General features: G+C 34.9%; 1 protein-coding gene across 1 annotated transcript; it reads left to right on the plus strand.

The window, feature by feature from the left end:
- The first annotated feature begins 7850 nt into the window (after window positions 1–7850).
- On the plus strand, window positions 7851–13082 carry LOC132601412 (uncharacterized). Its single transcript, XM_060314498.1, has 2 exons — window positions 7851–8192; window positions 12603–13082. The coding sequence occupies exons 1-2, from the start codon at window positions 7851–7853 to the stop codon at window positions 13080–13082; spliced, it is 822 nt and encodes a 273-aa protein (XP_060170481.1).
- The last annotated feature ends 2275 nt before the right edge of the window (window positions 13083–15357 follow it).

Raw genomic sequence — 15357 nt, forward strand, 5'->3', positions numbered from 1 at the left:
TTGCTGTCTCTAGAGATTTGTTTAATGTCAAAAGGCAAGAGTTTCTACCCTATATGTATAACATGATTAAAAACAATGCATCACTTATTGTAATCAAGTTTCTGGCTAATCGAAATTGTCTAATGTATGTTCAAACAGTGATATATCTGTTAACAAGTTTTGTGTGGATTTGATTTTCTAACAGTTAAACCTTAACTATATTTAGAAGTAATTTTAACTTGTTGAGATCAGTAAAGGCTTGTTGGATTCAAAAGCGAGTACGTATTTGCATTTTATTTTGGAAGGGAAAGAAACACAAATTTTCTTCGATCATGAATATGAAGCAAAGCAAGCTTAATGTATTAATTATGTTTGGTCCAAGTTTGTTTGAACTAAAATTCACTTTGGCTTTCATTTTAGCTTTCTTTCAAATATGTTATCACGTTTCCTTTCCCTTTCCTTCCTCTGTTTCCTTCTTCTTCCTTTAAAAGAAAAGAGGTTAATATGATTCATAGAAGTCTATTACTTAGCGTTGAAGAGTTATTATAGTTTGTAAGATTGTACATCTGCATGTTTCAATCCAAGTTATCTTCCCTTAGTAAGAGGATGTTAAATCATTTATTTTGTCCATAACTTTCAGCAAGGTGCTGAGACAGATAATTTAAGTTTTATTACATGCAATGTAGTCAGGGGCGGAGCCAGCCCTTCGGTTGTGGGTTCGGCCGAACCCAGTAACTTTTATCCGAATCATATATTTGTATTAAAAATTTTGTCAAATATGTACAAATTATTAATTAAGAACCCAGTAACTTTAAAGAATTAGAACCCCGAACCTACAAGATTCGAATCCTGGCTCCGCCTCTGAATGTAGTATAAAAAATGTACCGATAATCTATTCAAGGTTATTTCAGTATTCATAGTATTCGTACTAATTCCTTTTCTTTACTTTTTCGCATGAACTCACTTGAGATGAGTCCAATTGGACTTATGCATTCTCCCTTTACGCTATGTCGTTGGGCCGGAAGCCTAGCATTGCCTAGCCCAGCATTGCCTAGCCTTAGATTGAATCGGACCACAGAGATTGAAGGCCCAACCTTGGGTGAAAATGGTTCAAGTTTTGGTTGGTGGGGTTGGTAAACCTACTGGCCCATTTTTTCATTTTATTTTTACTTATATTTGTATTGTATGTATGAATACTTGTGGATATTGAAACCCGTGGTTAGAACTTAGTCGAATTAGGCAAATGATGTGTGTATCGTTTGGAATGGATAGGAACCCGGTTACTATTTCGAATTCAGAACCAACAAAGATAAGTTGATAACTTTACTTCAGAAAATGTGACAAAGAAATAATTTTGTTTTTCCTTATAAAATAGAAATATGGAAATAGTGGAGTATATATTTTTGAGAAAGTTAACTTTTCTTAAATTTCTGGAAATTACAGTGGATATTTGTTTAGAAATTCCATTTTCTTAATTTTCAGAAATTACCAAAATAGTTAATAGAAATTCTTCTTTCAAAAAGTGAGATTTATAGAAAAGAATTTCAGAATTGTTTTAAGGGACTCAAATGATTTTTTTTTTTTTTTTTTTTAATTCTTGGGGCCAAGCCCACTCTATCCAGAATAAACAAAGGGAATTTTATTTGAATTTTAAATTTGAGGAAAGGATTCAAGAAGGGGTATATTTGGACCTTGATTTTGAGGGAAGATGGCTTTGGTTAGAATATGGTTGACCTAATTGAGCTAAAAAATGGAAAATATAATAAGCAAAAGTCTCTTTACTTATACATAAAAACTTATTCTATTTACTTTGTTTATATTTTCTATATATACATATATATAACAAAAACATATAAGGATTAAATCATGATATTGGACCAAACTAGTAAAAACTCTACCTAAGAGAAATCTTGAGTGGGTTTTGGTCCGAAAATGAAGTGAATATAAACCCTTATAAATATTTTTCCAAAAAGAAAAATCAACTCTTTTTTTCTTTAAAGAATATTTTGCCAAAAAATGGAGTTTGATGATAAGCATGACAAGTTTTGCAAGAGATGAACACTTCTAGCAAATAATTGCATTAATCACACATTGAAGCTCGAAGATCAACTGTATTATACAGATCCTTAATACTAGGGTGCTTAAAACCTTTCATAGGGGATAACCAGAACCCTTACCTCGAACTCTGGTTTAAAAAGGATTTTTCTTTATTTGATAAAACCCTTTTAACTCGGTTTTCCTAGTTTACTAATAAATTAGGTGACGACTCTAAAAAATATAAAATCCAATTAGAGCACCAACAACCTCGAAGTAGCTTCTATGCCGTAAAACGCGTAAAAGTGAACCGTAACAATAACTACCGGTCTTTTAAGCCTTTGCATGTGGGAAGGATCATGAATATTCCTCGTCCTTCTTTCAGCAGCCACTCTTCGGCCGAACCTGCAACAACATCATGTTGTTGTTGAGAAATCCCCAAATCAAAAGAAGGATAATCAAAATTTTGAAGAGTAGAAGGTATACCTCGAGTAACCATGTTTGATTTTGTTCCGTCTACCATTAATGTATAAGTTTGATACTTCAATTTGCTTGAAACCCTAACAATTTAATACTTCAATTGGCTTGAAATTGGTGAAAAGAAAAAGACTGATAGAAGAAAATACACTAATAGAAGAAAAAATCTACCGAATTACACCTTCCCCAAAAGTTACGGAACAATATTTTGCTGACGTTGAATCGTGAAGGAGATAATGGAGCAAAACACGGTGAAGATTAATGAAGAATGAGAGAGAAATCAAGTTGATTAATGAATGAGAGAGAAATCAAGTTGATTAATGATGTATCCGTTAAAATTGGGATATGGGAATATGCGAGCGTCTAATACGGTAACTTGCTAAGTGTATTTAACCGTTTATGTGTACCAGTAACTCTAAGTTACGTATAGTTATGGATGGTAAATAAAAAAAGTAAATTAGTTACTAAATATAAATAAATAAAAGGATAGTTATTATCATTAAATTGGTCTTATAAGAAGCTACAACAAGTAATTTTTCCATAAAAGATTCAAGAGCATTAATATAGACGATTTTTTTTTTTTTTTTTTTTTGGGAAAGGGACATTGAGAAGCCACCAACACAAAAAAAAAAAGGCTCAAAAAGGCCCCATTTTGGGCCTAATACCCGAGTTGGCCGTTCGGCCCGTACTATTCCGAGGCACTAGTCGCCCAGCCCACACTACAAAAAAAAAAGTATCAGACTTTGTGCCACAAAAGGTTTGATAGAAAAAGAACAGGACTATTATATTTGTAGCGACATTAGTCACAACAAAAGATCGAAAAAATCGTCACAAAAAGAACAAGACTATTTCTGGCGACTTTAGTCGCCGCTAAAGATCAATGAATTTTTTTTATGTTGAGCCTTCAAGAAATATTCCAAAACATGTGTGTGTGTGTATATATATATATATATATATATATATATAATTAGTAAGTATATATTAATTATACATTTATTAAACAGAAATTATATGTTGATTATATATTTATTATACACAAATCATACAACAATGATATATTTTCTATACATGTACTTTAGGGATACATATTCTATACGATAATGATACAATTTCTATACATGTGATACATTTTTTCTATACACATACAATAGTGATACATAACTTCTATACAACAATGATACATTTTATATACATATGCTGAAATTAGTTGAAAAGATGACTCGAAAATGGAATTATTTTGAAATGCTAAAAAATTACTTTTAAAATTCTCGAGTCACTGGGTATCAATAGTTTCACCTGACTGGCCATTTGTGTCCTTTTTATATATATATATATATATATATATATATATATATATATATATATATATATATATATATAATAATACCAATAGTTAGACTATTCTTCAATGACTAGTTATGTCATCCCATTTTCTGTGCACGTATATTGGTTTTCCTTAGGCCTGTGTGCTTTTATACTCTATCATTTTGATGTTGTCTATGGTCTCTTTGGAACTTAGAGACCTTTATAAAGTAGAATAAGTACTCTCTCTATTTCAATTTATGTGAATCTATGAGGTAATTCTTTAACCATATTTTTCTTACATTTTTTCTAAATTATTTGAATTATAAATTATCATGACTTGTAGTATACTCTTTATGTAATTTCTGAGTATATAAATTTTATTTTTATAACCTTAAAAAATCTATATCCAAATTTACAGTCAAAGTTATAAAGTTTGACCCTCGTACTCCGAAAAGGTTCACAAAATTGAAATGTAAGGAGTATTACTTTTTCGGTTTCCATGATTGGTTATCGAGTTTAACTAGGAAAGATCTTTTAAACCTATGGTCTGAAACAGTGTTACATGTATGTTGTTAAATTATGTCATTAAAGGGTAAAATATAAGCTTTCAAAATTAAATTGTTTTTAAAATACACAATTTTTATTCTTTATGGAATAACTAAAAAGGAAAGATCGTAACTATTGGATGGAAAGTTTAAGTTTAATTTTTTTACTTCATTTTTGTATTATTCTTAAAATAAACCAAATAAAGAAAGAGTGTCATATAAAACAAATGGATTATTTACCATGTTCATTACCTTTATATTGTTATGAAAAATCAGAGAAACTGGGGAAGGTTCGTAACAAAGAGAGAATTAATGATGATAAACTCATGGTATTATTATTTGCATTTGTTTTCTGCATTAGATTAAATAAAAATTAAGTCAATGTTTACATAAAATTAAAGAGACTAAAATAAAGGAAGTATAGTATTTTCCTTGTATCTCTAACCTTAAAGGAAAGAACATAATATACGATTTATATAGATCTTATATACATAGAAGGATTAAGTAAATATTTTACAGAATATTTTTAAACTAAAAAGAAAATAAACATTCTACCATTAATGTAGATACTAAAGTAGATAGAAAATAATTATTACAAGATATCTCTAAATATAGTTTGAACATTTCCCTTCAAACACAAAACATGATTCTTCTTCTTCTTCTTGAACACCTTATAAAATTGTTTTCTAACTTTACTTTTACTAGCCAAATCTGATGATTTTCATCAATAAATGTTTCTAGGCATTCAAAGATATATTTATGCTTGTTATAGTTTAAAATAGGTAGGGATAAAAATTCGTAAGTGTCGAAATAGGTATGATTAAAAATTTGTATTTATTGAAACATTCATGCGTTAAAAATAAGCATGGGTAAAATTGATATCGGAGGAACACATGCATTAAAAATAAGCATGAGTTAAAAAATTGGGAAATTAATAAAATAGCTCAGGCAATAAAAAAAGTAATTATTTATAAGTACCTATTTTAAGAAATATTACTACAAATTATACCTATTTTGATATAATATTACAAAAAACCACAGCATGTATATGTGTTGTATATCGTCGAGGTACACAATTCACATGTTATATACTTAAATAGTATACAATAGCGTGATTCAACTATTATGACTGTTGTATACCATTGGAGTATATAATCATGTGAGTGATATACCATGACGGTATACAAACACGCAAAATTATGTTGATTACTTTTTTAATTGGTAGAGGTAGACAAATGTTGATTTTGCGTGGGTAGTCAGTTAAGAACCTCTTAAAATTGATCTTGGAGCCCACGCGTTGAAAAAGGTTGGAAACCGTTCTTCGTCATTTGAATTTACAGATTCATTTTGATCATTGGATGCTCTAATACCACATTGATGAAAAAATAGAGAAACTAGGGAGGAAACTAAAGAGAGAATAATGATAAACTCATGATATCATTCATTGCGTTGTTTCTTGTATAAGACCAAAGTAAAAATTACATCACTATTTATAGCGAACTAAAGGGAATAAAAAAAAAAGAGAGAATTATCAATTATGTATAAGTACAGTCCGCACACATACATTGTATCCATGTGGCCTAGCTATATTCAATTTTGCAAAACTGTAGCCCAATAACAATAAGCTAAGATTCAAGAACGAATTCCATATAAGTTTCTTGTAATCGCTATTCAGTTTCTTTGGAAGAAAAAAAAATAGCTCAAGCTTGTAACTCAATATTCCGAATGAGGAACTGTGAATTAACATTAGTTCAAAAAATGAATCCATTGGGTGGTGATAATTAAAAATTTAAGGCAATCCACCATTGTTGAACAAGATTAAATAAGTGGGTTTAAATTTTGAATACAATTTTGTGAGAAATTTGAAGCGGGTATTGTTTAGACTTGTTAGAAATAATCGAAGAAAGTTGTTTACAAATTTGAAGTCATTTAATGGAGATTTAGACTAATTTTAAACAAGAATTGCAATTAAAATAGAAGAAGTTCGTCTACATACTCTTACACACTTCTAAAAAATGTTATACACTTATATACAGAACATATACATTATGTGTATAGATGTATTAAAAGTGTATAACAGTGTATAATGGTGCTTATACACTCATATACACTATTATACAAAAACTGACTTCGTCATCTTGCTTGACCCTTTTATGAAATTTAACTCAAATCTACTCCAAATTGAACTCCTTTTGATTTTTCCGATATATTGGAACAACATCCAATCCAAAAACTAACAAACTCGAAAAACTCATATCTGAAATTTAACTCAAATCGAGAATTGTTGAGCCCCCTATATCTTCGCGCTGGTAGGCATCATCGGAGATATGGATTGACGGTTGAGCAATGCCTGGACTTCGCTGTTAAATTACACTGACACAATAGTTTAATGCAATATCTTTTGAACATGCAGAGATAATGAATTTAGTTAGTTACGGCACATATACGTATTTTATCATATGAGATACATACATGTTATGTTGTATCTCACCAACATCTCTTTATAACGATGTTATTGGTTTATGTTCTTTTCTGAATCATAGACTTCTTGTTGCTATCAATACCCCTCTTGAAAGTGCATAATATATTTGTCCACGTGAAAAATCATGTTGACAAATTACAGACCAACTTTTTTTTTTTAAAAATAAATAAATATAATTATCATTGCAAATCAGAGACATATAAATAACTCTTCTAAATTATGACCAAGACACAATTTTCATTTTCTTGTATAATAAAACAAAATCAGACAGCTTTTTCAAATATGAGAATTACAAAAGGGATTAGTAAAATTAGAAACGTAATTTTTTTCCTCTTCTTGTGAAGATTCTAATTCCTATTTTTTCCTTGGAAGAACGCAGGTGTAGAGCAGGCTTGGAGTGGCTTACTTGGTAGTTTAATGTGATTTTTGGGACGTCGTGCCCGAAGAGTGGAGGTGGAGTACGATGATCGCATTGTACAAAAACAAGGGAGATATCCAAAATTGCAACAGTTATAGGGGTATCAAGTTGTTGAGTCATACGATAAAAGTTCCAACAAGAGTGGTGGAAGTGAGGGTGAGGAGGAATGTGTCTATTCTCGAGAACCAGTTCAAATTCCTGCATGAGCAATCGACTAAATAAGTCATTCACCGTGCGATGAAGTTGATGGAGAAGTATAGGAAGAGGAAGAGGGCTTGCATATGGTGTTCATTGACCTACAAAAGGCTTACAACAAAGTCCTGAGGGAGGTTCTTTGGAGATGTCTGGAAGCTAGTGGTGATCCTGTATACGTTAGAGTGATTAACGACATGTATGATGAAGTAAAGACTCGAGTAAGGATAGAAGGTGGTGACTCGGGATACTATCCAGTCGTGATGGGTCGGCATCAGGGATCCTCTAGCTCTTAGCTTGTTTGTTTTTCCCTTAGAGATGGATGCACTCGCGTCACATTCAGGGGGAGGTGTCATGGTGCAAGTTATTTGTAGATGGAATTAAACTGATTGACGGGGCGTGAAGCAGTGTTAATGCGATGCTGGAAGTTTGGAGACAGACCCTAGAGTCTAAATGTTTCAAGTTGCGTAGGACTAATAGAGAATACTTAATGTGCAAGCTCAGTGACGTGATTCATGAAGCGGAAGAGGGCATGAGGCTTGAGACACAAGTCATCCCCAAGAGAGAGAGTTTCAAGTACCTGAGGTCAGTTCGTATTGGAGCCGGATGGATGAAATGGAGGCTCACTTCTGGTGTTCTGTCTGATAAGAAAGTGTTGTCAAGACTTAAAGGCAAGTCCTACAAAATGGTGGTAAGACCGACAATGCTATGTGGGGTGGAGTATTGGCCAATTAAGGAAGCTCATGTCCAGAAGATGAAGGTTACATAAATGAGGATGCTGAGATAGATGTGTGGACAGACCAGGAGAGATAAGATTAAGAATGAAATGATTCAGGACAATGTGGGAGCGACCTCTATGTGGAAAAGTTGCGAGAAGGGTGGGTGAGATGATTTGGACATATGCAGATCCCCAAATGAGGAGGTGTGAGAGGTTGGCCATGGTGGGCCTGAGGAGAGGGAGAGGTAGGCCAAATAAGTTTTAGGAAGAGGTGATTCGGTAGGATATGATGCAACTTCAGCTTACCAAGGACATGACCCTTGATAGGAGGATGTGGAGCCCAAGTATCGTAGTCGGTTGCTGTACAGATCTTTTTCCCGTTCCAAAAGTATTAGTTACTTTTTACATTTGCTTATTCTTAGATATCCATTACTACATGTCTGTTTCTTTCACTTCGTTTATCTTATTATCTTCTTGTTGTTTACTGCATATTACTATTGTTGTCTTTTCATCTCTCATGGAACCAAGGGTCTATCGAAAACAACATCGCTGTAATTACATGGTGGGGTTAAGGTATGAGTACACTCTACCTTCCGAAGATCCCACCTAATGGGATCATGTTGATATGTTATAAAATTGCTTTTGACATGATGATGAGGTTTTTTTTTTTTTTTTTTTTGCAACTTAAGTACAAAAGAAATTTGTTCATCCAAGGTTTATTATAATTATTGGTAAGTTAAGCGGACCTCTTTTGTGCACGAAATTGGCGTAAATTCTTATTGGTTTAAGTCTAATATCTTTTCCTGAACACGGTCGCTTGAAGACCAAATAGAGATAAGATTAGTTTAAACTCATTCCAATCTTGAGTAGACAATCGTCATGGCTTATAGTTCAGTAGTTCAGTAAGGTTAATTTTCTCTCTCTTACAAATGCTCTCCGTACAACTGCTCGTTGAATAGAAAAATCCCAACTTTCAAGCGACTGATGGTCACGCACCCAGCCATGGGCACGCTGGCCGGCCAGCTTCCAGCGCGTCCTGTGGAAATAATTGGTCCTCCTAAAGGGACGACGACGACTGAACAAGAAAAATCAAGTTACGCCACAGCAATTAACAAAGCCCCAATCCAGATTCCCACAATTGAAAAATATGGAAACCCCAATGTCAAAGCAAAAGTCATCAAACACAACGGAGGGCCTGCGGTCATATTCGACGTAACTGATTACTATAGGACAATGGCAGATAAGTATTGATTCACCATCATCGGAAAATTCATAAAAACAAGACCCAGATTGACAAAATCCAAACGAAGTTCAAAGATAAGTGTTACACCTTGGAAAATTTTCCGTTAACGTACAGTGAATAGGCTAGCGAAGGGCACGATGTATACGATGTTGTGATAAGAAAGAAGTAGCATTTGATGATCCTAATCGAGATTCAAATACATTTGACGCAAGGGAAGGAGGTTGTCAAGGGAAGCAAAGGATATGTTGCGTGTCGGGTAAGGATTATGAGTAACGAGTTAGTGATGACTTAATGATGTCTTGGAGAAGAGTTATAACGTCCCTTGGATTGATAATGAGGTGTTAATCAAGTGTCAAGAAGGTTCTATAAGGATTGGAGATCAAACGAGTCGACGAGAACGAACTTCGGAGAGCTGGGCATTATACGGCCAAATATACTGGCCATATAAAACATACGGACCGTATGTCCAGCCGTATGTTCTGCCCAGAATAAGGGCCTTCACTGGACCAAACATATGGTCCAGACAGACGGTCAGTATAAAATATACGGACCGTATGTCGGTCCGTATGTTCAGGTCGGGACAGAATTTTAAGTTAATATAATGACCCTCTCTCTCTCACTAATTCATTTCATTTCCACTCTCCACACCTCAAGAACACTCTATAACTCTCTCCACTCTTCAACCACAAAAACCCAAGAGAAATCCATGATAAACTTCATCAAATCCACAAAATCAAGTGTAGAAAACCTATCAAAGTTCATCTAAGCCAAGAAATCCCAAGGGAAGTGAGCTAGGGCTTTTGTGCAAGAAGAGAATTCCCACTCAAGGCTTATTCTTCCATTATCTAAGGTGAGTTTTATGATCATTCCTTTTTGTTTAAGGTGTTGAAAGTTAAAAACACTTGGATTGTAGAAAGATATAGGAAATGGGTCATGAATGTGTGAATAGTGTCATTGTTGAGTAGTAGTTTGGGGTGAATTATGAATATTGGTATGTTGTGATTGTAAGTATGTTGTGAACGAGATTTAGAACATGGAATAAGTATTATATGTGAGAAAATGCAATAATGAACTATGACCATGATTATGGAGAAATTGGAATGAAATGGTGAAATGTGGGTAATATAGACGAATGATGATTGTTGCTTGCGATATTGTGAATGTTGTTATGGATGTTTGGGAGTTGATATATAATATGTAGAAAGTCATATAAACAAAGTAAATTCTGCCCAATTTTCTTTAGCTTTAGTAAGCACGTTTAAGTAATCGATTAGCTAATGTTAATGTGAATTCTCTTGAAGGTAAAAACGCGGGCATTGAAGGAGAACAAGCAAGCGATAGGTTAGTTAAACGAAAAAGGTATGTGAGGATAGTCCTTTCTTTCTATGGCATGAATCCTATGGCATGATTTTTCCTTCTTCTCCATGAATCTTCTACACCTCGGAAAGCTAAGAGCCTATGTTCATGAATAGCCACATGAGATAAGAGATACATTACGAGCCCAATAATGATGATGATGATGAGCTTAAGTCTAAAGATTCTAAAGTTCATGATATGATGTACCAATAAAGTTAATGATGTCGTTTATTGTATACACTCACCTTATATACTATTTCCTTCAAGGTGAGGCAGAATACTTATAAATGCTCCATAATGGAATCGGGGGTTCACGAACTTATGTCACCTCGATAAAGTATAGTTGTCTTTGAGTTTCTATGCATGCATTATGATGAGTACATGTTGATGATATTACACCGCGCCTATATGGCCAGGCAGCACCGCTAAGGCAGGCGGCTTATAGATGATTACATCGCGTCTATATGGCACGGGCAGCACCACTAGTGGGCGGCATGAGATGGTACCCCGGACGCGGGAGGCCTGGACGCAAGCTAATGATTGTCACACCGTACCTATATGGACGGGCAGCTTATACATTTATGCATACATGATATGATGATGACTATGAAGTAAGCCAACATGCATTATTTCTTTTATAATTGACAGTCAGTTACAGTTGCTCCTTATTTGATGCTTCCTTTATCTCATTGACGTATTATTATTACTTATGTCTCTCATACTCAGTACAATGTTCGTACTGACGTCCGTTTTCTTTGGACGTTGTGTTCATGCCCACAGGTAGACAGGGAGGTGATCTTGATCCAGACTCGTAGGAGCTATTAGCTGACTTGAGAGCACTCCATTGTTTCGGAGGTGCCTTTGATTATTATTTTGTGTACATAAGTATATTTTGGGCATGACGGGGTCCTGTCCCATCTCTATGTCTAGCACTCTAGTAGAGGCTCGTAGATACGCAGGTGTGGGTTAGATGGTCTAACGATGTTGCTATTATATATATATTATTTTGATAGCCGAAGGGCTTATGTGTATAAAAGTAATTATGTTTCCAAACGAAAAATGATCTTTCTAAGATTTGAGTATGAATTTGATAAAAGAATGCTTAATGAGTAATAGAATGAGTGGTGCTCGGTGGTTAGCCCCGGGTACCCGTCACGGCCCCTAGTCGGGTCGTGACAATAAGGTCACGGTGAAATGTACATATATAATAGGAGTCTGATTATCGTACTGTGTTTGTAGAATTCTCTCTTGAAAAGGATTGTAATAATTTCTGGTATAGAAGATCAATTGAAATAGAGAGGCAACAGATGTGGCTCCAAAAATGGATGCCCGACTTTAAACCGGAAGAGGATTCACCTGTGGTTCCAGTTTGGGTCCACCTCCCGGAACTCCCTTTTCACTTACATCTATGGAACTATATCAAGCAAATACTATCTCCAATTGGTACTTCTCTTTCTTTGGATTCTGCTACGGAAGGGAGGACTAGGCCTAGTCTGGCAAAAGTTCGAGTGGAGGTGGACCTTACAAAGCCCAAACTTCAATCTATATGGATTGGATCCCAAAATAAGGAAAATCCCCTCAACGGATTTAACCAATGACTGGATTATGAGGGTGTCCCGAAATATTGTAGACATTGCAAAATTTTAGGACACGCTATATTGCAATGCAAACGAGTTGATAAGAAGAACTATAATGAGGGGAACAAAACAAATGAGAAGGATATCACTTCTAAATCAAAGGATAAAAATAAACCAGAAGAGGTTCAACATGCTACTACGGGAGAAAATTAGATTCAGGAAAAAAAAAGGATTCGGACTAGCAACACTAGTGTTAGGAATGAGGTCCAAAATCAGAGTGAACTGGACAAGGAAACCAATGAGAACAATGCCGAAAGAATCAAAGAGGGGGAAAACCATCAGGAATCAATAGCGGAGAGAACTAAGAAAGCCAAGCCGAAGAGAACGAAAATTAGAAAGAAAATACCAAAAAAGAAATCCAAAGTGGTTTTCAAACCTACAATGTCCCAAGAAGGTGCAAAAAAGTCTAGAAAGGGTAATCCCAAACCTGTGAACCTTTACATCATTACTCCAGTCTTAACTGGAATTCAACAGATGTTGGAGGAATGTCCCCATGGTGAACATGATAATCACACTGAAGAGAAGGTTAATCCCAATCAATCCAAAGAAAATGAGGAAAACAGTGACTCCAATTCCATTGCACATAACAATATAGAACCTACCATTGAGGTTGAGTCAGCAGTGGAGGCGGAGGAAGAGCCAAAAGCTCTTAAAGAGGCTCCTAAAGGACTATCAGTGCAAACACAGAGACGATAAATATGAAACCTATACATCTCACCGTTGACATGAATTGGAAACACCATGGGCAAGATACTTCCACAACTCCTACAAAGGAACCTGAAGAAATGTCTCAAGAAGAACAAAACTCCCCTAAATCCAAAAGTTCCCACGCCAATAGTATAGTGCAACATGATAAAGAAAAGTCTCAGGAGAATCAAACTCTAGAGGCTAAAAGAACTAGTAGTAGTAATAATGATCTAGCGCATGAGAATGAAAACTCAAGCGGCAAAATCAGTGATCAACAGGAGAATGGAAGCACCAAAGACACATCCACATTAGATTCAAAAGATAAGAAAAAGCAGAAAATAAAAGGTAAGAAAGGTAAGGCCATAGACTCCCCTGAACATCACAGGAGGAGGAAAAAATTGAGTTAAAAAAAAAACTAGTTTTCCATGATTAGTGCTATTATTTGGAACATAAGAGGGGTAAGATCCAAAAAAGCCATACATAGGCTCAAAAGACTTGCTAATATTAATAAAAATGACTTTATGGAAATCTCAGAACCCTTTGTAAATAACAACAAGATTGAAGGTTACAAAAGGTTCTTAGGTTACCACCACAGTTTGGCCAATAACAATGGTCAAATTTGGTGTTTCTGGAAAAACCATGTTCAAGCAGTAATGTTTGAAAATAATGACCAACAAATCGCTTTTGAGATCACTAACAATGCAAATAATGATATTTTATATGTCACTATTGTGTATGTTAAATGTACTTCCAATGAAAGGAGGGTACTTGGGATAGCCTCATAGACAGCTCCAGTTGAATAAATGGTCCTTGGTGTGTAGGTAGTGACTTTAATGTCATCATGGACACAGAGAAAAAATTAGGTGGTAGAACTCACAGAGCTTCCAAGAGTTTTGACTTTATCGGCTCAATGGAAGCCTGTGGGTTAACTGACATTGGTTTTGTAGGTCCAAAATTCACATGGTGCAATAACAAGAGACCAGGCAAGAGGATCTGGAAGAGATTAGATAGAGCTTGCGTTAATGATCAGTGGCTCCAATAGTTTCAACATAACTATGTCAGAAACTTGGCCAGAACAGGATCTGATCACAGACCACTTCTGCTGAAGTTGCATAATGATCAACAAGATGTTATCAGGTACTTTAAATTCCTCAATCTTTGGACACTAAAACTTGATTTCATTTCTACTGTGCAGGAGTTATGGAACACACATGTCCAAGGAAATGCAATGTGGAGACTCAAAAGTAAACTACAAGCAATAGGAAGAAAGTTGAGCCAATGGTCAAAGGAGAGCTTAGGGGACATCAATAAACAATTCAATTCCTGGGAAACTAAGGTTCAACTATTAGAAGAAGTTGACTCACAAAATAATACAAAACATAGTAGGGAGGAACTCAACAAGGAAAATGCTGAATACATTAAGTGGATGGACATACAGGATAACATGCTTAGACAAAAGTCACGGATCAAATGGTTCTAGGAAGGAGACTACAACAGTAGGTACTTTTATAGTGTAATAAGGGACAAAATAAGAAGACTTCATATTGCAAGAATAAGGAACCACAGAGGAAATTGGATCCGGGGAGATGATAAGAGTAGCAAAGCAGTTATTCGTCATTTTGAAAAGTTGTTTAACTTGAAAAATCCCCTAGCTGAACACTCTATTCTTAATTTCATTCCTCAACTTATTACTGAGGAGGATAATGAGATGCTGACCAAAATTCCTGAGGAAGAGGAGATTGAGGAGGCCATTTTTAACCTTAGCTCAGACAGTTCCGCAGGTTCTATTGGTTTTAACAGAACCATTTTTCAAACTTGCTGGGATGTCATTAAAAAATATGTTATTGACTTTGTCCAAGAATATTTCAATGGAAGAAATCTTACCAAATATTTCAGTCATACTTGCTTAGTACTGATCCCCAAAGTCACTTCCCCCAGCAACTTCTCAGAAATGAGACCCATTAGCCTCACTAGCTTCACCACTAAAATCATCTCTAAAATTTTCTCCAACAGACTCAACACCCTTCTTCCAACCCTTATATCAGAAAACCAAAGTGTCTTTGTACAAGGCAGACTGATTACAGAAAATATTATGCTAGCCCAGGAAATCATTCAGGGCATCAAAAGAGAGAATAAGGGAGGCAATATGGTGATCAAACTCGACATGGCAAAAGCATATGACAGACTTTCCTGGAATTTTCTTATCTCAGTACTAAGAAAGTTTGGCTTTTCTGAGGTGTGGATTTATTTAATTTGGGGGCTTATTGTTGATGTATGGTACTCT

The sequence above is a fragment of the Lycium barbarum genome, chromosome 7, assembly GCF_019175385.1.
Source record: "Lycium barbarum isolate Lr01 chromosome 7, ASM1917538v2, whole genome shotgun sequence".
NCBI classification, from domain to species: domain Eukaryota; kingdom Viridiplantae; phylum Streptophyta; class Magnoliopsida; order Solanales; family Solanaceae; genus Lycium; species Lycium barbarum.

Bases quoted from the DNA above. Each gene is read 5' to 3' on its own strand.
- LOC132601412 (XM_060314498.1), top strand. From the start codon at position 7,851: ATGCTGGAAGTTTGGAGACAGACCCTAGAGTCTAAATGTTTCAAGTTG. The intron at 8,193-12,602 runs GTTACATAAATG...GTCCAAAATCAG, and splicing joins CTCATGTCCAGAAGATGAAG to AGTGAACTGGACAAGGAAAC.